Source organism: Aethalodelphis obliquidens, unplaced genomic scaffold (assembly GCF_003676395.1).
Source record: "Aethalodelphis obliquidens isolate GAN/ISIS:26980383/991018 unplaced genomic scaffold, ASM367639v1 scaffold2, whole genome shotgun sequence".
Classification (NCBI taxonomy): domain Eukaryota; kingdom Metazoa; phylum Chordata; class Mammalia; order Artiodactyla; family Delphinidae; genus Aethalodelphis; species Aethalodelphis obliquidens.
The window spans coordinates 80,490,851-80,516,622 of NW_020837946.1; the positions used below are offsets into that span (position 1 = coordinate 80,490,851).

The 25,772-nt window shown below is 41.1% G+C and overlaps 1 protein-coding gene and 1 long non-coding RNA gene across 5 annotated transcripts in view; one reads left to right on the forward strand and one right to left on the reverse strand.

The window, feature by feature from the left end:
* LOC113633439 (uncharacterized) overlaps positions 1-25,772 on the forward strand; it is a 142,946-nt gene that overhangs the window by 111,417 nt on the left and 5,757 nt on the right. For all 3 annotated transcript variants that reach the window (XR_003438204.1, XR_003438202.1, XR_003438203.1), the window contains exon 3: positions 411-585. This is a non-coding gene — a long non-coding RNA (uncharacterized LOC113633439). The remainder of the gene's footprint in view (positions 1-410; positions 586-25,772) is intronic.
* The window catches only part of LYPD6B (LY6/PLAUR domain containing 6B), a 206,004-nt gene that overhangs the window by 13,834 nt on the left and 166,398 nt on the right, over positions 1-25,772 (reverse strand). The window contains exons 2-4 of one of the 2 annotated variants that reach the window (XM_027131596.1): positions 24,750-24,808; positions 5,707-5,859; positions 2,561-2,659 (exon numbers count right to left, since the gene is read on the reverse strand). In XM_027131596.1, coding sequence (XP_026987397.1) covers positions 2,561-2,659; positions 5,707-5,821 — 214 coding nt within the window. In that variant the 5' untranslated portion in view covers positions 5,822-5,859; positions 24,750-24,808. The remainder of the gene's footprint in view (positions 1-2,560; positions 2,660-5,706; positions 5,860-24,749; positions 24,809-25,772) is intronic. The other variant, XM_027131604.1, reaches the window with a different exon arrangement.

The window sequence follows — 25,772 nt, forward strand, 5'->3', positions numbered from 1 at the left end:
ACTATTGTGAAGCAATTATACTCCAATAAAGGAGTATAACTCCAAAAAAATAGGTCTGCTCATTTCCTAAGAAAGTGTCAAGTGGAAGGTAAGACGCTGACGTAGGCAGTTTTCCAGGGTTTGTGCTCTTCACCAGCACACTATCGTGCCTCTTAGTACACGCAGCGTTGAACTGGGCGTGAGCAGAGCGCTCTACAAGAGCAGCTGACTGGGACTCTGAAGGACAGGGAACCACTACATGTTCTGGAAGGCATTCTCATTTGTACTCCAGACAAAGAAGAATTGAGAACTGGTAGCTGCCTGTGTTCCTAGAGACCGTCACACATGCTAAAGCAGCCCTACAAAGTCAGAGTTAAACGCCGGGGTAAATAAAATAAGAAATGTCATTCTTGTCATATCCTGTTACCTAGAGAACCTCTTTTAACAACCCTGGCAGACCACAGAAGCAGAGCTATAAAGTGAAAAGGAAACCTGAGATGACAAAGAATAGCCACAGGCCTGTGTGCCCCAAGAAATGGTTGACTATCACCCCCTCAATAATGACAAGGTGAAAAGTGAGCAATTACAGCCTCAGAATTCCAGATGGTTAGTATTTTGGGGGCTTGGCTGGTGTACAATCAAGAATGTACTGTTACGCACGCTGGAATGCGGGGGGCATTCCGAGTCCATCTCTCTATGAGTCAGGCTTTCCCTGACATTTTCTTGTTGGCGAAAAGCTGCAGCATCCCCCTTTTGCTCCCATGTTTCAACAGAGATGAAATTCTAAAACCCAGAAATTTCCATGCATGTTCCCATTAAAAGTGGCTTCGATTAATGAGAGACAAATTGGAACGTGCACAGACCTAGTAGGAACAGCATTTGGTAAAATCCAAAAGAATAATGCCAGCCATAAAGATGAGGATAAGAAAAGTGCCAGACAGTGTCCATAAAGAGGCTGGACATCAATGCCCCAATCGACCACTGTTCCGAACCCTTCCCATCCACTTCTTGGGAGAATTTAAAGCAAATGGTTAAAGAATGATACCCACCCTCTGACACAAGCTAGTTAAAGAGAGGCATCTGCCAGCCTCAGAAACATTGAAATTAATGTAGAAACAAATCCCCAAAAGCATACATGCGCTCACAAGCACAGTTCAGTCAACCACTCTGCAGAACTGTAAAATAACCGCAAGAAAAAAATATTTTGATAATTATTCTTGGAAAGAAATAATGAAAAATACTGTCCATGTAAATGTCACAGCCATCTGTGCTAATTTACAGCGTGAGATTCTCAGGCCCAGTAGAGGTCTCCAGTGTATATACTATTCCTTGGTTCCACAGTTTGGCATCATCTGGAAGAGGTAAGGCTATTATTCCACTGCCATAATGTGATACAGAAATTTCCAAAAGATTCAAGGTAATAGTAGACCCAAACTGGTAATCTCTAAGGCTGGAAGAGTTTTGTTTTTGTTGGCTTTTTACATCTGAAAACCTAAGAAAACAGTGCATCCTATAATCCAAATAGCCTGATCTCCTTATTCTAAGTAGAGCTTTTCAATTACAGATCATCCATCAGCACATCCTGTCTGCTTTACCTCCAAGTTTAGTCCAAGTCATCATCTTCTCCTGCCCCAAAACAATGAAAGACCCCATCTGGTGTCCCCTTCTTCTCTTGTGCCCAACCATCCATTCTGCACTCAGCAGCCAGAGAAATATTTTGAACACACCTAGCATCTTGTACTCCACGGCTTAAACACCCTACTCCCTTCCCATCACGTTTACAATGAAATCCAAACTTCTTCTTATCAGAACAAATAAGATGCTGCACATCCCAGTCCTTAAATCTCGATCAGATCCTTTCTCCATCTCCTACTACACCTCACCAGCCATCCTTCTTCCTGTTCACAGAGGAAGCCAAATCTTGCCTTTGCACCTGCTGTTCCCTCTTCCTGGCATGCTCTTCCTGCAGATGTCCACGCAGCTGACTTGTTTTGGTCATTTGGTTCTCAGTTCAAATGTATATTCCTCAGAGAAGATTTCCCGACTACCTAGTCAAAGGCATCCCTTCATTCTGTCAATATTTACTGAGCACCTAATATGGTCTAGGCACTGGATTAGGCACTGGGGATCTACCAGGGAACTAAACAAACTAAAAAGATGCTCAAATGTTCGCTGAATAAATGAATGAGTTTCTCAAGCATCAGTGTATCTCAAGAGTACAAAAACCTTCCTTTGCTTTAGCCAGTAAGTAGGACTTTTCTAGCAGTATCATCAAGCATTTCTGACATTCTTAGAATGCCCTAGTCAACACTGTGGTCTATTTGTTCTCCCTGGTAAATATTAAGAAATTCTTCCTCAAAGCCCATACAACTACAAACTGAGGCTATGCATCAGTTTCCATGTACTCTCAGAGTAGTATGATGTCTGGATAGTCTCGTCAAAAAAATCTCTGATTTCTATAGGACATCATCGGCCTGCTGGTTTGCTAATCTCATCACATAAGATGCCTCTGCTCAGGGCCAGTTAAGAGAGAGCTAAATGAGGTCTGATCACCAAAGAGTTCCAAACTCAGCACACTTACTTTGTGGGCACCATTTGTCTTCTGCCCATCGATTGCAGTTATAATTATCCCCTGCATTTTCACAGGTAAAACACTTGAAGCTGTTTGGAAATGGTGTCGCTTTAAAAAAAAAAAAATGGAAAGGGAAACAGTATGGTTAAAAATTTTTTTCAAACATCAAATATGGCATAAAGTTAGCAACTTTCACTAGATCAAATGAAAGTTACAAGTCATTATCCTTACAATTTCTGTTTCTGTGGAGCTGGGCTTAACTGCCACACTTTGGGGAATTTTCTTTATTCCCTTTTCTTTGAATATTTCATCTATGAATATCTACTACAGAATAATGCAAATGATTCTATGAGCCACTTTTAAATATCCATGGTATTGTTCTATTATAATTTATAACTTGGGGATAAGTGAGGGTTGAGTGGACAGGCAAAGATGGTGGCAATATTGGGACCAATACTTTGATATAGTATCGGCCCTGAAAAGAACTGGAGTCACATTAACCTAAGCTTGAATTCTGCGCTTCTCACTAATTAGTTGTATGATTTTTTAACCTCTAAGAAATAATGATATTTCCAATAATAGTGACAGTGAAGATCCCCATGACTTGCAGAGATAAAGATTAAACAGCAGGTTGCAAGAAAAATATCTAGTAGAGTCCCTGGCAGATCAAAAACCAGGTTGGTTTCCATCCATATGTACTTGCATTACAGCTACACTTAACTTCAAACAAGTAATCTCATTTGATATATGTCAGTTATCCCAACATTAGACCTCTTTCAGGAATGTAACATTTAATAGAAGGATGATAGTAATTCTCAGGCCCTTGTACTCAGGCAAGAGTGTTACTGAAAGGAGGAATTATGAGCCGCTAGCAGTCTGGATTGAGAAAACAACTAGTATGTTCTTTTTTTTCTTTATGCTTTCTTTTTCCTGCCTTGTATCTTGTTATTTTGTTGGGCGAGAAGTCAAAAGTACAATAAATCTGACATTTCTCTATAGGCCAGAGTATAAAGCCCTGTATGAAACTTTCAGTTCTCCTATTTTTGGAGAATGAAACAGACACAGATCAAGGTAACCCAAACCATCCCTAAGTTGGGACGATAATTAGAAAGCAGTGCATAAAACAAGAGCAAAATATCAAAAGCTGAAGTTCAGAGGACATGAAAGTAGTTCTTGCAATACATTTCAGTTTTGCCTACGCATAAAAGTGAATTAGGTAAGTAAATAAATAATGAAATCCATTTTCACCTATTAATTCAGTTTAAAAAATACTAAAACTCAGTGCTGGTAGGTAAATAGTTAATGTATAAACTGGCACAACCTTTTTGATTTAGTAATTCTAAGCATCTATTCTAAGGTCATTCGCCAACTGAAGAGGAAACTTCATTTAAAAAGATTTTCAATGAAGCGTTGACATTTAGCTTGCTTGTGAGAGTGGGCGCGTGCACTCGTGGGGGGCCAGTATAAAGCTTGGGGAAATAGTTTACTCACGTAGCCAGCTATGTGAGTAAAAACATTTTTAATGTAAGACATTAAAATACTTTCAAAGTCATGGAAAAATACTCAAAACACGATGTAAACAAAAGCTACTGCAAAATTAAATTTGTGTGACCTCCGTCACGAAGTTAAATACACATGCAGAGTAAGAACAGCAGAAGGAAACACAGTTGACCCTCGAACAACGTGCAGGTCAGGGGCGCCAGCCTGCCATGCAGTTGAAAATCCTCATGTAACTTATAGTCGGCCCTGCACATGGCCCTCTGCAGACCATGTGGTACTAGAGTATGGACAATGGGGAAAAAATCCACGTGTAAGTGGACCCAGGCAGTTCAAACCCGCGTTGTTCAAGGGTCAGCTGTATTCAAAAATGGAAAGAAGAGCTCCCTCTGAATCTTGGGATTATGAATAAATTTTGTTTTCTTCTACACATTTCCTGTCTCTCTGGAATTTTCTGTAGTAATCAAGTATTACTCTTTTCTCTTTAATAATTTTTTCTTATAAAAGGTTACAGATTTGTCAGTAATGTAGATTTTATGAAAAGTAGGTCTATGCTATGCCATTAAGCTATCAGTATATGATCACTATCAATTTAGAAGTTTGTAATAAATGATAGTTCACGATGTGTGTGGGCTATTACTCATATGTATATGGTTGTGTAGTATATACGTGCGTACACATACACCTACTAATGACTGAATGTCCTTAAAAACGAAACACAAAATGCAGAATGGTGATCATACAGGAGTATGGAGTATGAGTAGTCCTCCTTTAGGAGTATAAAGACAGTGGTTCCCAAACTTGGCTGTGTATCAACAGCATCAGGAGAACTTTTCTAAAAAGAAGAGGGGGAAAAGGGAAAAAAAGTATTCTGCATACCACCCTCCTGACTACTGAATCTCGGGAGAAGGGACCCAGGAATATGTAGTTTTAAACGCTTTTATTGCGATTCTGATACTCTTACAGATGTGGGAACCACTGGCATTCACATTTCCACGAAACAATTTTCATCTATAACAAATCCTCTGTAAAGTATATCAGAGAAGTTTTACTTGTCTGGAGAGAAAGGAGGTGAGATTATATATATATGTTCATGCTTCATTAAAAGTCTTTTTAAATGCATTTTCTCTTCAAATGGCTAATGACCTTAGAATAGATTCTTGGAATTACTAAATATATATATATTTTATATATGTATATATAGTGACTGTGCATAATATTAATGAAAATCTAAATAGTACTCCCGTCCAAATTTCAAACATGCTAATCTGTTTTCAAAATTGTTAATGGCCATTTGAAAGTATATATAATTTATGCAGAAGCTTCCTACAGTCAATATCCTTCTCCAAGGAAGAGATCAACAAAGAACACTGAATTTCTCCTGCTGAGCCATTCTTATGGACAGTGTTCAGAAGATTATTTTAAACAAGAACCCTTTTGAGACTTCAGCAGGAAGCCAAACGATTTTAAAGAAATTGAGAAATTTTCTGTCACCATGTGTTACCCTTACTCATGGAAGTAGCGAAGACTTTCTGATTTACGCTGGGTATAAACCAAACGTTCCGGAAAAGGCAAAGTTACTATAGGGAAACAGGGACTCCAAACAGTTACTCTGACCACCCCCCCCATCACCAGTGATGGTGACAACCACTACTTACGGTCAAGAGGAGGCCGCACGTTATAGAAGTTGATGTTCTTGGCAAATGCCCGGTTTTCTGAGAAGATAAAGGTCTGGACCACAGCTACAGTGAGGGCATGACAGAGGAGCGGCATTCTGACCCTGGGTGTGGAAAAGTCCAAAACTCATACACCTGCAGCGAAAAGAGACTGGTTGAGTTTATTTGCATTTTATACATCACTAGGAGTACGTTTTGCTTGTTTGGAAAGCTTGATTATTCAAATATATTCAACAATCTACTTGTTCTGTAGGGCCAGCACCTGTGAGTAAACTGCATTCTTCCCCATCAGATGAAAGTTGAGCAGTTGCTGCCTTTTACTGGGCAGGCCTCTGCACTCTGCGGGACGCCCAGTGGCCTGGGTTCCTGGAGATCAAGCAGCAGTCCTGGCCTGGCTGCGCCCCCTTCCACTGCTGCCTCAGTGGGCTGGTTTACTTCGTGCGGAACCACCTGATCTTTGAACAGCCACAGGTCGGTTCAGAGGCATGCTCAGCTGAAGTTACAGAACCACCTGTCTGAAATTCCATCCCCTGAGTTAAATACCTATGGTTGATGAATTTTGCAACTCTTTCAAAACTTGGAAGAAACAATAAAAGTTGGAGCAGTAGGAAGGACACTGAGTAGAAGGGCAACCAGTTTGAGAAACAAAGTCTCTGCTGGATCCCAGAACACACAGACACTGAGAAGAGAAATAAGGGTAACCATGAAATGCCGTCCCCACCTGTTTCCGTCACTTCGGGAGCAAGGAGAAGCAGCCAGGTGGTTCTCAAGGAAACAGAGTAACAGTTGTTTGAAAACCATACATATAACGTTAGTCCTGGCCCACAGATACTGTTCATCACTTTCAGCCACTTAAAGACAGCAGGGCCAAAACCCAGTGACACAACAGATGTGCACACAGCACTGAGTAAGGTGTTCCATCTTAAGCCCCACAGGTTCCACCCTCTAGCAGCAGACCTGCTAGTAAGGAAATCTTCAGGAGACATGCTCGGAACCTGGAACATCACCACCAGCAGGTTCTCTTTGAGAAGGGGGAGGTGTGGGCCAGTAGAAAAAGTAACTTGGAGGCCAAAGACTTTGGTTCAGGTGCTCGCTCTGCTATTATTAGTGGCCTGACCTCGGGCAAGCTCTTTACACTCTATTAACCTCAATTTCTTCATCTGTAAAGTGGCTTAATAACACCCGCCCTGCCCACACATTTGGGTAATTGTGAGCATCAGGTAGAGGCTCAGGTAGGATCACATAGAACTGCTTGCATAAGAGCACCTGTAATACAAGTTCTGTGAAAATGCTATCTTAGGGTTCAAAAATATTGGCTAGGGGCTTCCCTGGTGGCGCAGTGGTTGGGAGTCCGCCTGCCGATGCGGGGGGCGCGGGTTCGTGCCCCGGTCCGGGAGGGTCCTGCATGCTGCGGGGCGGCTGGGCCCGTGAGCCATGGCCGCTGAGCCTGCGCGTCCGGAGCCTGTGCTCCACGGCAGGAGGGGCCACGGCAGTGGGGGGCCCGCGTACCGCAAAAAAATATATATATATATATATTGGCTAGGGACTCCCCTGGCGGTCCAGTGGCTAAGATAGGTCTCAGTGGGTTTAGAGAGTCTTCCAAAGAAAAAAAGTTTGATGTCCACAAATGCAACCATAATCCTTCACATGCATACTTTCTTTGAAGCCAGGGTAAGAATGCATAAGTTCTAGGGATTTTATGCCCCCCCTCTTGTGTTGTGAGTATACTGGTTTTGTATGGGTGGTTAATAAGGCCTACCTATAGAGAATGAGCTGAAAATCAGACAGAATGTACCCACGACATCATATCATCCCTACAGATGGCTTTTGCTACTGAGAGAACTGAGTCCCTAAGGAAGGACTCAGGGTGAAAAACCTGGTAAGTTTCACAAAACAATAGTGCTAAACTTTGTACACTGCATTTCAGCTCAGTACAGAATCGGACCTAGTGATACACCAATATATTTCTAATTCTGTCCTTGTTCATTTTAGAAACGAAAATTGACCTTTCACAGTTATCAAGTTTCTAAATCCTACTGTTATGCTCTTTCTGAAGAAATGAACATTTAACCAACTCTATTATTCCTTACAGACCAGTGGTTATACTGACACAAATTCTGCTTCCCTATTCATTTCTCTGAGTTGGACTGTTCCGTATTCGTTATGAATCTGTAGCCAAGTAATTGATACCCCTTCTTGACACCAGTGGAGACCTTTTGAATGAGGGAGACTAATCCCTCTCTCACAAGCCTGAAAATGACTGTGTTCCAAGAGCCACCCACAAGTGCTCTTGTAACGTGGAGAGGATGCCTGAGATCGCAGCATTCATTATCTACGTTCAAGTCCCTTTTGCATCACTAAGCGACTATGGAAATTGAGACAAGTGGCTTAAGCTTTCCAAACCTCAGCTTCCCCATCTGCAGAACAGGCATAATGACAGTCCCTATTTCATAGTCTGGAGCTGAGGACTGAGTGACACCATGCATACAAAGCACTCAGCCAGTGCTGGGCACAAGGTCAAAGCTGTATTTATCAAGCACTCTCTGTTCGGTGGTAAAGAGCATTCATTGGCTCATGTACCTGCCTTCAGACCTACAATCTGTGTAGCTTCGTGCAAGTTCCTTAACTTCCCTGTATCACAATTTTTGCATCTATAAAATGGGAGTAATAATAATATCTACCTCATAGGGTTATAGGAATTAAATTCGTTAATACATATAAAGCACTTGAACTAATTTGCTATGTGCTTGGCATTTTGCTAATTCTTACGTAAGCATTTATCATGATGAACGAATCCCCAAATACTGTGGGATCACAATTCAGAACGCCTGATTTTCCTCACATAATCTCAGTGAGACAAAAGCCCATTCATTCATTCAATGTACCATTATTGACACCTCGTACATAACAGATGTTTTTACCACTAGATCCCCAACAAGGTCTTTGCTCTCAAGCAATCTGCATTTTAGAGGGAGAAGACAGCCAGTAAATATGGAAAAGACCATACTTTCTGACCGTCATTAACTCTGTGGAGGAAAAATAAGGTGATATGTTAGTGAATAGCAGGACCTGCTTTATATATATGGTGGGCCCGGTACATCTGAGGTGACATGCGCACAGGTGAATTAAATGTTGAGAAGAAAGCGTCCAAGCAAAGAATCAAGGGAAAAGAAACCAAGGTCCTCAGTTGGGAAGAAGTGTGCCTCGTCGGGGGAACTCAGAAAGCAGCCAGCGTGACGAGAGCATGAGAGCATGAGAAGGGGGGAAAGAGACAAAGCCAAGCCAGTGGGGTCAGGCCACACACGCACTTAGCAAGCCGTGGCAAGGATTTCAGGTCCTGCCAAGTCAAGAAACTGTTCGAATTTACATTATCTAGTTTTGAAAAATACTCTCAAGAAAGCTTTGGAGAGTAGTAATTGGTCCCAAACACCTAGCCTTATTTCTAGCTCGTGGAAGAAAGGAAGGCAAGTAAGAGTGCATTCCTTTCTTCCAGGAGGAATACAGAGCTCAGATACACCACAAAGGTTCTTCCGAATGGATGACAGAAGACTTAAAAAATGACTGAATGAACAACAAACCCAAGAATTAGACTTGTGTTTTGGTTTCTCCTTTCCTGGAAAGAGCACTGTAGGGAGGATAGTCTCATTACTATTATATAACAGGACAGGGGGGTTCAGGGGCAGTACATGCCAAGATCCTTGCATGGCCTGAAACATAGCATCCCCTCAAAACATGTCCGCACAGCTTGTTCTAGCACAGAAGATGAAAACAGTGAAAAACATACCACAAGAATATTGCTTCCGTATAGACTAGATGTATTTTCATTTCCATTTTTAGTTAAAACAGCATAGCCTTATTCTATCAAAATCCTCCAAAACTGCAAAGGTTTTACCTGTCAAATGAAGAAAGCACTAAATAACAGTATGTCACATTTTCCAGAGCATGCTTTATAATCTATCACTACATACTGCTTTTCTCCCAAGCACCTATATTTATCTCTGTCTTTCAGTATATAGGTTTGTGTTAACGTGACTGCTTTATTTTTTCACAATGAAAAGACATTAGGGTAATGAAAAAGCAAATGACTATAGTATCTGAAAATTGTTTTACATCTGGAATCATTTCACGGAGACTCTGAACTAAAAATTATCTGCTGAAACTTTGCTGAGTAGGCTCTTGTTGCAATCTTTCTAGCAGAACAAGGTTATAGCAGAGCTTGTATTCTGCCCCAGAAGGAAAAAAAATCTTTAATACAAGCTAGACTAAACCATTCTGGTACTTTCTCTAGGACCATCACATAGGGCAGAGTTCTTCATATGGGGGAGAGGGGACCTGTGAGCTTCTTAAGGTTATTTGCGAAATTGTGTCCGTACGTATTTTCCCCCTGGGTTGAGTCTCTCAAAGGAATCTGAGACCTACATAATGGCTGCTTGCTGACTCAGAATATGGCCGTTACGATTTGGCCTCCTATAACTTAGATGTTTCCTTATATTGACACTAAGAAAGCTCCACAGCCATGTTAGGTATCTGGGCCACACTTCTCAAACTCAAGGGTACCTCAAAACGTTCCTCCCCAGACACAGCGCATTACCATCATCCATCTTTCCCAGAGAGTAGACCTTGTCAGAAACCCCTCACCTGTGGTGCTGGTCTTTATTTTATGAGTCCTCTCTTCGGGAAGTACATTAATTTTTGTTCCAGAATGCAGTGTGCTTCTTTGCCGAGAGGGAAGGGATTTTTGCAAGGCGCATTGGTAGGGATACAACAGGGGTAGGCAACTCTCAGGCATTCCAGGAAACAGCAGGTAGCCAGATTCGTAAATTTAGGAAACCCCAAGTGAGAATGGCCCGCTACTGCCCGGAGTCAAGGACCTACGTGGCCCTTGGTCCACAAGCATGACTATTTCCCAGGGCTGAGCCATGGCCATCATCTCCTGCTATATGTGGCATTTTTAAGCTTCCTTGGGGAACGTGCGGGCCTGAGGAAGTGACACATCCTTGACCTCAAACTCTTTTGAGGTAGGAAGAGGACTACATTACTTTTTATATTCCCTAGGCCCATACTCTCAGCACATGGTAGTCAGTCAATGAGTACGTCTGGGAATAGAACCAACATCATTAGCTATGACCTATATAAGGAGCACCTTTCTTAGCAAGTAAGACAAAGGCTGTGGGCAGTAAGAAGCTGCCAGAGCATCCAAAGATGATAAAGAAATGATGGAATCAAAAGGAGACGTGAAACAGAAGAGGCCAAGCAGAGGTGGTACATACTGGCACTTCCTGCACAATTGCTAATAATGAGTCAGCAAGCACCAGGCCAAACTGCACTGCCAATAAAACAAATGAAGTACATAATTTAAGGGGAGCAGCTCTCCTAAGTCCAACATGCCTATCAACACTCGCATTCACACCTTCCTGCAAGCATCACTTATCCCACAGTAAGACGCTTTAATGACAAACCTAATAGGCCTGGCTCCCCTGTAAAAAGAATAGAAGGCAAAGAGGAAATTCAACATGAGTGCTGGAATTTTACTCAGAAACAGTGGAAAAGATGAAAACACTCCTCTGAAAAGGAGAAATCTGACGGAAAACTTTACCATCCATTCCAAGGGTGGTACTACTTGCTTCTGGCTATTAGGAGAGGTTGGCCAATGGAGATACTCTGGTTCTCATTAAATTTGGGAAGAGCATCACGGGATCTAAGCTGAGACTCTGCTCCAGCTCTCTTCCTTGAGGGGAACCTCGCCTGGGCACTGAGAGCCCAGCTCCTGCGGCTCAGCTGTTACCTTCTCTGACAGATTCTCTACTCCGGTACATGAGAGTTTCTTTTCCCCACTAAGTTTAAATATTAATTTTAAAGATATTGAATTTAGCATTTCTATGTGCCCTGAAGCGAAATACAAGAGAGAATTTAGCTTATGCTCCGTCCATCATGTTCATCTGAAAATACAAAAATCTCCGTGGAGCACCATGGATTCTACTCTTGCATAATAACGTTCAGTAGGGAAAAATAGAATCATGATTCAGCCTCTCAGTACTGCTTGTCCAAATCTTGAAAGCAGCATGATCATAAGTCATGCACTCATACTAGGTACTGTGCTGAGCACTTAGTATACAACACTGAATAAGAAAGACACAGTCCCTGTGCTGTCACACGTTATTGGAGCCCAAAAGTCAACGTGAACCACTAGTGAGCTGTGACTGTCAAGAGTTAATACAGTCATCTTTGAGGGGGGAAAACAATGGACTTTTGATTCAAGTAGACCTAGGACAAAATTCTGGTTCTACATTTAGTAATCAGGCAACCGCAGAGTTAAGAAATATTGTCCCCATTTGCCACTAAGACAAGCGAGGCTTAGAGTCGTGTAGGTAACATTTCTAAACTGTGTGGATTGAGTGCAATTACATAGGTAATGTACATTTTACTTAGAGGATGTTGAAGACATGTTCTCCCCCTTCCCTCCCTCCCCCCAGGCTTTTTCAGGTAACATTAGCAGGAGAATAGAGATCAGATCAAGGGATATAACTGTCCAATTCCATTCCACACCAGCTGGACCAAATCTAGTAAACTGTGTTGAGTTCTCTGCACTCATTTCTTAAGAAGATTCAGAAGTTCTCTCTATCGCAACCAAGTGAGAAGTTGGAATGAATGACTGCCAAGGTTCCTTTCACTTCTAATATTCTATGATTTTAGGGGAAGGATATTAATGAAGACTTTAGTTATGCCATAAAAAGTCATAAATGTAATACAATATCATAATATTTCAGATTTCTGCTATACTCTTTTAAAGTAAAACTTAAAAAAAAAAATCTCATAAAGCACAGGATCAAAGACTCACAGAACTGAGTATCTCATTTCTAAACATAAAGCTGTGCATTTTGCAGTGCTAAAGATGGGAGTTTTTTCCACTACATGCAACTGTGATACAAGATAATGTCTAAAACAGTGCTATTATTAAAATAACTTCATTATGCAAATCAATTGTGAATTAATACAGGGCCCATAAGTGTGTAATTTGGGTGAAGAAATAGTCTCATCAATTTTAAAGACATCTTTTTAAACGTGATTCAAATTTTAAGAAAAAGCTAAAAGACACTTCCAAAGTAATAGCTTTTCAGCTGCATTTAAAAAAAATAAATTTAGGGCTTCCCTGGTGGCGCAGTGGTTGAGAGTCCGCTTGCCGATGCAGGGGACGCAGGTTCGTGCCCCGGTCCGGGAAGATCCCACATGCCGCGGAGTGGCTGGGCCCGTGAGCCATGGCCGCTGAGCCTGTGTGTCCCGAGCCGGTGCTCCGCAACGGGAGAGGCCACAACGGTGAGAGGCCCGCGTACCGCAAAAAAAAATAAATTTATTTTATTTACTTATTTTGGGCTGCGTTGGGTCTTCGTTGCTGCGCGCGGGCTTCCTCTAGTTGCACGAGCGGCGGCTACTCTTCGTGCGGTGCACAGGCTTCTTACTGCGGTGGCTTCTCTTGTTGCAGAGCACGGGCTCTAGGCGTGTGGGTTTCAGTAGTTGTGGCATGCGGGCCCAGTAGTTGTGGCTTGCGGGCTCTAGAGTGCAGGCTCGGTCGTTGTGGCACATGGACTTAGTTGCTCCACGGCATGTGGGATCTTCCTGGACCAGGGCTCAAACCCGTGTCCCCTGCATTGGCAGGCGGATTCTTACCCACTGCGCCACCAGGGAAGTCCTGCATTTTTGTCAAAGATACAATTTTACATCTTTTTGAGAAGGCTGTCATGACACAGAAGAATAAGAAGGTAAGAACTCCATGTGAACAAGATTAGATGTTTAGGAGTTAGAAACAGGACTCCTTTTAAAAAGAATCAAGATTGGTTTGTCATGTTGTATTGAACTATGTGGACAAATGGTAGGAATCTAATAAAACTATGTTAATTGATTATATTTGAGAGTATCCTTCACATAGGTGGAATAATTTTTACCCAGTTTGCTTCCATAAATGATTTTTAGGAGGCTGATGCCAAGTCATTTATGCATTAAACCTCTCAAAATATGGAGTCAAAACCATATTGGATGAGAGGAAAATAAAGATCCTAACCCCTTCTATGAATGGTGTTCCTCTGCTGTATGTCACGCTTTGCTCTGTACTTCCCAGGAGCCAAGAGAGACACACATGGAACACACATTCTCATTAACATACTCATTATTTGTAAAAAGAAAACTCCCCCAATCCTTAATTCTCAAATTAGTGGTCCCTATGCGTGTTTATACAGAGAGCAGCAAACAACACATGGATAATGCCCGAAATTTGTTTTGAAGAGCTCCAGATGCATCCCTCATTTGGCCGTTTCTTTAAAAAAGCCAAAGGCATAATATTAAGAGGTAATTTTACAAAGATATTTCCACTGCCAGGCAGGCAAATGAGAGAGATTATTTTCTTTTCTGTGTGAGAGGGGTATTTTTAAATTTGAGAGGAAGATACAATAACTGGACAGAAGTTCTGCGGGAGAGCTGCAGGCACACAGGTGTTGGTGCTGTTAATGGGTGATTCTACCAGCAGAACTGCAAGGATATAAACTGAGTGGCAACAGAGGCTGGGCACGGAAGACATCGTTTTTATGTTCCCTATCCTTGCTTGCTGTACTGAACTCATTTCTTTTAATAACCAATCAAAGTTCACATAATAGAAATCTAGGCTGAAATGTCCGACAGCTGGCTAAGGATCCATTATTCTATAATTGTTGAGTGGAGGAGAACCACCCCAAAGATGCATTCTCAAACACATGGCACTCGTGTGAAAATAGCACTCACGCGTGAAGACAGAACTCAACTGAGAAAATAGCTTTCAAGGTCACTAGACGTGCAGGTGATGGCTAGCACTTCTGACTTCATTTAGTCTCAGCTGAGGTAGAAAAATGACCATAAAACTAGAGTGTATACACACAGATGTGTCTCTCATTTGAATCTCTCTGTATATATTCTAATATGATGGAATATCTGTACCAAAGCAGAAATCTTAGATGACAAGTTCATCTGGATATGTGTGTGTGTGTGTGTGTATATGTATGTGTATGTGCATCTGCATATACACACGCATACATGTATCTTATTGAATGAATTCACTGCTTAAGCACTATGTGCCAGGTGATAAAGAATCCCTAGAACTCTGTTAAGAGACTGTATTACCAATCACGTCCAATGCTTTCAGCACCTGCACCGTTATCTGTCATTTGGGAGAGCTTTCGGATGCAGAACTCTTACTATGCATTCGTCCTGTTGTCCTTCTTCTGTGCTGAGGCTTTATGTCACTGACCACTGTTTATAACACTAGCTCAGATTATTCCTGATTCTATATCTAAAAACGTATTATACAAGAACATGTTCATGGCTATCATTCTGAAACAGAAGGGCACTTGAAAACCAACAATAGACTACACGCAATGGCAAAAGACCATCGTGCTGACTTTTTTGCACAGTCACAAAATCCAGAACAGATTATTCAAAGAACTCTCTGGAAGCTGACAAGCTTATAAAAGCAATCCTAATAAAAAAATTTGTGCATTCTACATATATAACAAAGTTACAACATGTCATCTGCTCTATAAATTGTCACTATTACCACTTGGAGCAGAAGGAAATGCACATATATAAAGATATATATGTGCATAATTTTATATTCCCAGAGGAAACTGAAAAAGTATGTGCATTAAATAGTGTTTTCATTGCAACATGAAAAACGACGCTTAAGCAATGGTTCACAGTCCCACAAGGGTAAAGTCAAGTGTAAACGCTGCCTAGTATAATGGGGGGGAGAATGGACGGGGCACTCAGGCGTGGGAGCAAATTCTGATCCTGTCACTAGTTGGATCTATTACTTCTGGCTGATCCCTGTACAGCTCTGAGGTTCAGTTTCCTATCAGTAAAATAGAGATATTAAATATCTATTTTGCAGAGAGTTGTGGGAATTAAAGGACAAGGAATAAGTCCCTACCCATTGCTGCTTTTTCAAATTATAAATAAATTTAAAAGCTAAAAATAGAGATTTATGGTTCCTCAGTGAATAACATACCAGCCAATATCGTTAAGATTACGCTGTATCTGGCGAGATTTAAGACTGAAATTCAATACACATATTTTCAGCTCTCAAATACTATGATTATCTGAGCATATATGAGAGAAGAATGTAAAACTCCTCTGAAGACAGATTTTAAGAAAACTACTCTAGAATATATGTGGGCACAATATTTAGGCCTCAGTGGAACATTTTCATTTATCTTCTTTCTGATAAATCTGTATTCTTTGTCTACGCTCATAAATAAAAGGCAGTTCTCATGAAGTGTGCTCGAGAAAGCAAGTCTCTGTGCTCTCACATGTGTCATTACCTTGTATTTCTCACTCTTTAAAGGCCCAATTTCAGTATTTCTCCCTCATGAAAGCTTTGTGTCCACTCCACCCCATGGAATAGTCCCCACCCTGAAAAAAGCATGGGGTTCATTTGGGGACACAAGACTGCCCTCCTTGCTGAGCACTGGGGTGGGCACGGCAGCTCCAATCCTTGCCTAGAGATGGGCTAAAGGTCTCTAAGGGACTCACACACTTGCAGGCCTTACCTTTAAAAAAAAAAAAAAAAAAGTAAAGCTTTTCTATCTTTTCCACCAACAGAATTTCCATTTCCATTTCCATGTTCACTGTTCACTTCGATTTTAGGTGAACGATGTGAAGATTGTGAGAACTCTATTTTCAACAACTGAAGTTCTGCCCACTGATGGCCTATTCACATGTGGTTCAACACACACTAGGTTAGGCCTTAAATATGCTATGACCACACGATCTTCCCAAGCTATCCTAAAAGGGTGAAAGGAGGTGAACCCTGCTGGGCTTTCACCTCTTGCTCCTGTAGCCCCACCCTCCAACCTTGTGCACCCTGCTCTGTGCCCTGGGAAGCCAAGCTATGAAGACCAGGCACACAGCTCCCTTTTCCACCGGCTTTCAGGTTCGTTTGGCCAATGGCAGAAACTGGCAGATCAGAGGGTGGGCAGAGAGTGAGACTGGGGAAGTTACTCCCCTGACTCACTCCCTGCCAGGCTGTCATCATGTCCCTCAGCTCCCATCAGGTCCCTGGCTCCACAGCTACCTTCTCCTGGGTTCTGGTAACCACTTAAATGGCTTCTCTCTGTTGCCAGCTATGAAGACTAGGTGAACCCACACCACTGTAAACAGCCCCTTATTCATTCTCTTAAGTAACACCAGTCTGAATATGCCATCTCATTCCTGCCAGGACCCTGACTAAGCCTTGAATCCAGTCTCAAAACACCAGGAAAAGAGCCAGACTGAACCAGAGCATCAGGACTTGCTGTTACAGCAGGTATTAATACGAACAGCTGCAATGACTTTACCAGAAGAGCGTAAGAACGGTTGTTACTCTTATGTCATAAAAAACCAACAATTGGATTTATGCTACAAACCAATCAAGGTGAGACTGAAGTCTTTAAAAAGCAAATGAGAATATCAACAAGAAAAATCCAGCTGAAAATTATTCTATAATCCCATGCAAATATTACAAGCCCACCAAAATGCAGCTTTTTCTGCTGCTACCATCACTGAAGAACATCATTAAATAAGGAGAAGGGTGGGGGGCAAGATTCCTGAACCTCAATAAAAGAGCTGAGAAAAATGAACACGTTGAACATAGCAGTGAAGCCCACGGAAGCTTTAGTGTATTCAAGGCTGCACTCTTGCAGCATCATAGAACCTAACACATATCTACACAGAGATGTAAGTTTATTTAAATAAATTCACAGAGGAGAGGGGCCAAGATGGGGGAGTAGAAAGACCCTGAGCTCACCTCCTCTCATGAGCACACCAAAACAACATCTGCAGAACAACCACCCATAAAAAAAAAGACTAGAAGCTACCAGAAAAGATCTTCTCCAACTAAAGGCATAAAGAAGGAACCACAAGACAAGTAGCAAAGGCAAACTCAAGATATAATCAAATTCCATACCCCAGGGTGGGCGACCCACAAACTGGAGAATTATATTGCAGAGGCTCTTCCACAGGCATGAGACTTCTAGGCCCCCTGTCAGGCTCCCCAGCCTGGGGGGTCCTGCATCAGAAAGATGATACCCTAGAGCATTCGGCTTTGAAGGCCAAGGGGTTAATTTTGGGAGCCTCACAGAACTCAGGGAAATAGAGATTTCATTCTTAAAGGGCCTACCCAAAATCTCACACATACCAGGACCCAAGGCAAAAGCAGTAATTTGATAGGACCCTGGGCCAGACCTACCTGCTTGTCTGGGAGAGTCTCCTGGAGAGGTGAGGGATGGCTGCGGCTCACGCAGGGGACATAGACAATGGTGGCAGCCATACTGGGGAACATTCTACCCATGAACACTGCTGATGGCAGCTGCCATCTTGGCTCAAGACCTGGCCCCACCCAACAGCCTTTAGGCACCAGTACTGGGATGCCGCAGGCCAAACAACTAACTGGACAGAGACACATCCCTATCCATCAACAGATGACAGGCTGCCTTAAGATTTCCTGAGCTCACAGCTGCCTCTAAAAACACCCTAGATACAGCCCTGCCTACCAAAGGGCCAAGACACAGCTCCGCCCCCCAGTGGGCAGGCACTGGCCCTTCTCTCCAGGAAGCCTGCAAAAGCCTCTAGACCAGCCTCATCCACCAGGGGGCAGACACCAGAAGCGAGAAAACTACAATCCCACAGCCTGCGGCTCCTGCTCGCAGCAGGCCAGATCTTAACCTGGGAACAGCTGGGCCCAGGTCCTGGCCCTGTCCACGAGCAGGCCAATGCAAACTTCGGGACACCACAGACCCCATACCCAACTGTGTCAGGAACACCACCCCCCAAACAATCTGAAATGAGATCTGAGATCCCTGGGCCCTGCAGCCAGACTACAGGAAACAGCTCTGTCTACCAGTGGTCCAGCACTAACTCCAGGACCTGGCCTCACCCACCAGTGGGTGGCCAACAGCTGTGGAGTCTTCAGGACCCTGACTCTGGCCATTGGTGAGCCAAAACTAGCCATAGGACCCCTGGGGTTCTGCAGCCAGCCTCCTCGTGACCAGGCCCTGCTAACCAGCAGCCAGTAATCATGAGGGCCTGCAGAGTACAAATGCAGAGTTTTAAAAATGCATTTGAAATTAAGAGATCGGCAACTTAAAACAATATATATATATAGAGAGAGAGACTGCTATAGAAAAACCTCATGATAACCACAAACCAAACATCCATAATAGATATACATACAAGAAAGGAAAAGGAATCCAAACTTAACACTAAATATAGTCATCAAATCACAGGAGAATAAAAAAAGAAGAAAGGGGGGAAAAGACCTATAAAGACAAATACAAAACAATTAACAAAAGGGCAATAAGAACATACATATCGATAATTACCTTAAATGTAGTCAGGTTAAATACTCCAACCAAAAGACATAGAGTGGCTGAATGGATACAAAAACAAGACTCATATATATGCTGCCTAGAGAGACTCATTTCAGATCTAGAGACACATATAGACGGAAAATGAGGAGTTGGAAAAAAGTATTCCATACAAATGGAAATCAAGGAAAGCCAGAGTAGCAATACATGTATCAGGCAAAATAGACTTTAAAATAAAGACTGTTACAAGAGACAAAGCAACACACTACATAATGATCAAAGGATCAATCCCAGAAGATATAACAATTGTAAATATATATATGCACCCAACACAGAAGCACCTAAATATTTAAGGCAAATATTAACAGACATAAAAGGAGAAATCAACAATGATACAATACGGTAGGGGACTTTAACACCCTACTTATATCAATGGACAGATCACCGAGACAGAAAATCAGTAAGGAAACACAGGCCTTAAAAACCACATTAGACTAAATGGAATTACTTGATATATAGAGAGCATTCCATCTGAAAGCAGCAGAATATACATTCTTTTCAGGAGCACATTGAACAGGATCCAGGATAGATCACATGCTAGGCCACAAAACAAGCATTGGTAGATTTAAGAAAACTGAAGTCAAATCACGCACCTTTTTGACCACAATGTTACGAGATTAGAAATCAACTACAAGAAAAAAACTGCAGAAAACACAAACACATGGAGGTTAAACAATATGCTACTAAACAACCAATGGATCATTGAAGAAATCAAAGAGGAAATCAAAACATACCTAGAGGCAAAAGAAAATGAAAACACAACAATCAAATACCCATGGGACACAGCAAAAGGTTCTAAGAAGGAAGTTTATAGCAATACAAGCATACCTCAGAGAACAAGAAAAATCTCATAAATACCCTAACCTTACATCTAAAGGAACTAGAAAAAGAAGAATGAACAAAACCCAAAGTTATTAGAAGGAAAGAAATCATAAAGATCAGAGCAGAAGTCAATGAAATAGAGACCAAAAAAAAAAAAAAAAAAAAGATCAATGAGCTGGTTCTTTGAAAAGATAAACAAAATTGATAAACCTTTAGCCAGACTCATCAAGAAAAAATGAAGAGGGCCCAAATCAATAAAATCAGAAATGAAAAAGGAGACATTACAGCTGACACCATAGAAATACAAAAAATCGTAAGAGACTATTACAGGCTACTATATGCCAATAAAATGGACAACCTAGAAGAAATGGACAAATTCTTGGAAAGGTACAATCTCCCAAAACTGAACCAGGAATAGAAAATATGAAAAGACCAATTATCAGTAATGAAACTGAATCAGTAATGTAAAAACCTCAACAAACAAAAGTCCAGGACCAGATGACTTCACAGGTGAATTTCGCCAAACATTTAGAGAAGAATTAATGCTTACCCTTCTGAAACTATTCCAAAAAACTGCAGAGGAAGGAACACTTCTGAACTCATTCTATGAGGCCACCATCACCAAAACCAAAAAGAGATCCCCCCCTAAAAAAAAATTACAGGCCAGTATCACTGACGAACACACAAAAATCCTCAATAAAATACGAGCAAACCAAATACAACAATGCATTAAAAGGATCATACACCATGATCAAGTGGGATTTATCCCAGGGATGCAAGGGATTTTCAATAACTGCAAATCAATTAGTGTGATACACCACATTAACAAATTGAAGAATTTGTTCTTCAAAAGCCATACAATCATCTCAAAAGATGTAGAAAAAGCTATAAAATTCAACATCCATTTATAATAAAAACTCTTCAGAAAGTGGACACAGAGGGAACCTACCTCAACATAATAAAGGCAAACCCACAGATAAAATCATACTCAACAGTGAAAAGCTGAAAGCATTTCCTCTAAGATCAGGAACAAGACAAGGATGCCCACTCTCACCACTTTTATTCAACATAGTTTTGTAAGTCCTAGCCACAGGAATCAGTGAAGAAAAACAAAGTAACCAAGTTAGAAAGGAAGACTTAAAACTGTCACTGTTTGCAGATGACATGACACTATACATAGAAAATCCTGAAGACACTACCAGAAAACTACTAGAGCTCATTAATGAATTCAATAATGTTGCAGGATACAAAATTAATATACAGAAATCTGAATTTCTCTACATTAATACTGAAGTATCAATATTGAAAGGGAAATTAAGGAAACAATCCCATTTACCATAGCATCAGAAAGAATAAAATACCTGGGAATAAATATACCTAAGGAGGCAAAAAGACCTGTACTCTGAAAACTGTAAGGCACTGATGAAATAAATTGAAGACTACACAAACAGGTAGAAAGATATATACCATGTTCTTTATTGGAAGAATAAATACTGTTTATATGACTATACTGCTCAAGGCACTCTACAGACTCAATGCAATCCTTGTCAAATTATCAAATTAGCAGAGGGGGGAACACTTCCAAACTCATTCTGCGAGGCCACCATCACCCTGATACCAAAACCAGACAAAGATGTCACAAAGAAAGAAAACTACAGGCCAATATCACTGCTGAACATAGATGCAAAAATCCTCAACAAAATACTAGCAAACAGAATCTAACAGCACATTAAAAGGATCATACACCATGATCAAGTGGGGTTTACCTCAGGGATGCAAGGATTCTTCAACATATGCAAATCAATCAATGTGATACACCATATTAACAAATTGAAGAATAAAAACCATATGATCCTCTCAATAGATGCAGAAAAGGCTTTTGACAAAATTCAACACCCATTTATGATAAAAACCCTCCAAAAAGTAGGCATAGAGGGAACTTAACCTCAACATAATAAAGGCCATATATGACAAACCCACAGCCAACATCATTCTCAATAGTGAAAAACTGAAAGCATTTCCAGTAAGATCAGGAACAAGACAAGGTTGTCCAATCTCACCACTATTATTCAACATAGTTTTGGAAGTTTTAGCCACAGCAATCAGAGAAGAAAAAGAAATAAAAGGAATCCAAATTGGAAAAGAAGAAGTAAAGCTGTCACTGTTTGCAGATAACATGATACTATAGAGAATCCTAAAGATGCTACCAGAAAACTACTAGAGCTAATCAATGAATTTGGTAAAGTAGCAGGATACAACATTAATGCACAGAAATCTCTTGCATTCGTATTCACTAATGATGAAAAATCTGAAAAGAGAAATTAAGGAAACACTCCCATTTACCACTGCAACAAAAAGAATAAAATACCTAGGAATAAACCTACCTAGGGAGACAGAAGACCTGTATGTGGAAAACTATAAGACACTGATGAAAGAAATTAAAGATGATACAAACAGGTGGAGAGATACACCATGTTCTTGGATTGGAAGAATCAACACTGTTAAAATGATCATACTACCCAAGGCAATCTACAGATTCAATGCAATCCCTATCAAACTACCAATGGCATTTTTCACAGAACTAGAACAAAAAAATTTACAATTTGTATGGAAACACAAAAGACCCTGAATAGCACAATCTTGAGAAAGAAGAACAGAGCTGGAGGAATCACACTCCTTGACTTCAGGCTATACTACAAAGCTACAGTAATCAAAATAGTGTGATATTGGCACAAAAACAGACACATAGATCAGAACAGGATAGAAAACCCAGAAATAAACCCACACACTTATAGTCAAACTACGATAAAGGTGGCAAAAATATACAATGGAGAAAAGACAGTTTCTTCAGTAAGTGGTGCTGGGAAAACTGGACAGCTACATGTAAAACAATGAAATTAGAACATTCCCTCATACCATATATAAAAATAAACTCAAACTGGATTAAAGACCTAAAAGTAAGACCAAAACGATAAAACTCTTAGAGGAAAACTTAGGCAGAAGATTCTTTGATATAAATCGCAGCGATATTTTTTTGGATCTGTCTCCTAAATTAAAGGAGATAAAAGCAAAAATAAACAAATGGAACCTAATTAAACTTAAAAGAGTTTGCACAGCAAAGGAACAACTGACAAAATGAAAAGACAACATATTGAATGGGAGAAAATATTTGCAAATGATATGATTGATAAGCGATTAATATCCAACATTTATGAACAGATCACAGAACTCAACATCAAAAAATAAACAACCTGATTAAAAAATGAGAAGAACTCGACAGACATTCTTCCAAACAGGACATGCAGATGGCCAATAGGCACATGAAAAGAAGCTCCACATTGCTAATTATTAGAGAAATGCATATAGAAACTACAATTAGATGTCATCTCACATCTGTCAAAATGACTATCACCAATAAGAACCCAAATAACAAATGTTGGCAAGGATATGGAGAAAAAGGAACCCTTGTACACTGTCGGTGGGAATGTAAATTGGTGCAGCCACTGTGGAAAAGAGTATTAAGGTTTCTCAAAAGCTAAAAATAGAGCTACCGTATGACCCACAATTCCACTCCTGGGTATATATCAGAAAAAAACAAAAACACTAATTCAGTAAGATGCACACACCCCAGTGTTCACATCAGCATTATTTACAATTGCCAAGATATTGAAGCAATCTAAGTGTCCATCAGCAGATGAACAGATAAAGAAAAAGTGGTACAGATATACAGTGGAATACTACTCAGCCATAAAAAAGAATGAAATTTTGCCATTTTTAGCAACATGGATGGACTTGGAGGGCATCATGCTAAGTGAAATATGTCAGAAAAAGAAAGCAATACTGCATGATATCATTTATATGTGGAGTCTAAAAAATATACTAGTGAATGTAACAAAAAAGAAGCAGACTCACAGATGTAGAGAACAACCTAGTGGTTACCAGTGGGGGTTGGATGGGAGGGGCAATATAGGGGTGGAGGAGTGGAAGGTACAAACTCTTGTGTTTAAAATAGGCTCAAGAGACTGGTGGTGCAGTGGTTAAGAATCTGCCTGCCAATGAAGGGGACATGGGTTTGAGCCCTGGCCCGGGAAGATCCCACATGCCGCAGAGCAACTAAGCCCATGTGCCACAACTACTGAGCCTGTGCTCTAGAGCCCGTGAGCCACAACTACTGAGCCCACGTGCCACAACTACTAAAGCTCGTGTGCCTAGAGCCCATGTTCTACAACAGAGAAGCCACCACAATGAGAAACCTGTGCATTGCAACCAAGAGTAGCCCCCGCTTGCTGCAACTAGAGAAAGCCCACATGCAGCAACGAAGACCCCACGCAGCCAAAAAATAAATTAATTTAAAAAAATAATAAATAAAATGGTAAATTTTTAATAAATAAATAAAATAGGCTCAAGGATGTATTGTACAACACAGGAAATATAGCCAATATTTTGTAATAACTATAAATGCAAAGTAACCTTTAAAAATTGTATAATTTTTTTAATAAAATAAAAATAAATTCACTGAAAACCAGAATTTCATATTAACACAATGGTGCTTTGCCCTATTCTCCTTTCTTAAAATCTTGTATTTCAAGAAACAACACTATTTTTACATGACAATGGGCTTGTCACTTAAATTAAGGACCTTTTCCTGAACTGCCTCTGATTATTCTCTGGTTACCTCTCACCTTCCACAGTCCCAAACCTTCCTATTGGGATAATGGTCTTAGCAGCCTCATTTGCCCAGAGAAGCCCTTCACTTCACCTTCCAAATTTACTCATACTCACCTTTCTTAATTTTCTTTTCTCCTCCTCTTTCACTCCCTGCTACCCTCACTCAAGGACACCTGAAAAAAAAAAAGAAAAGAGTTCAGCTTGAAATGTACATTGAGATCTCATCCATATTCTGTACCAATTTCCAGACCATAAAACCCCTTATTGCATAGAAAGTGTTCTGTGATAATGCCTGAAATAGTCCCTTTTACCTTGTGCTTAAAATAAAACACACCTTAAACGTACTTTGTAAAGCAGCAGCATGCAACAACAGAAGACAAAGAGGCCAAAAGAGGGGTCTCTTTTCTCTTCCCCTTTTGTTAATGAACACAAAGATTCTTTTCACTGCAAACACCTAGGAGAGAAGACTAGCTTAGGGATTTGGTAAGGTTGGCATCTGGAAAGTGAGGGGACTGAGGGAGCGCTGATCACCCTTATTATTCAGAGTACGCCGGAATGTGGAGCCGACTACAACTGACGCCCAGCTCACATCGTTGATGGCAAAGATGACTTCTCGTCCCCAGAATCACAATTCTAGGCCACGGTCTTCCACTGGGACTAACAGCCGCCCCAGCAATGCCTGCACCTCAGGGCCATCACTCCTCCTGCCCCCATCATGGCTGCCCGTTACCACTTGCACAGGGTAGACACTGAGTAAGGAATCGTTGAATATGCCCAAACAAGGCTGACTTCACCCATTCAGTCTGCAAAGTCCACTCCCCTGACTCTGATGACGACCAATTTCCATTTACCCTTTGCGGCCTGCATTTGGGCAGCAGGCAACTCCTGGCTGTGCAGCCTCAAATTAGCACGCTCACTACACCGCATGACTCAGCAGCCAAGAACTTTCCCATCTGAAACTAATTAATCTTCCCCACATCCCCGTGAGGTAAGCAGGTGTGTTCACCTGCAGGTTATAAGGAGGAAATGGGGATGAGGAGGTTAGGAGCTGTGCCATGGGTTATTAAGGGTGTCTGCCGGGGATGAAGTCATTCTGTAGTCATCCCCGTTCAGTCTCCACCTGCTCCGGATCCAGGC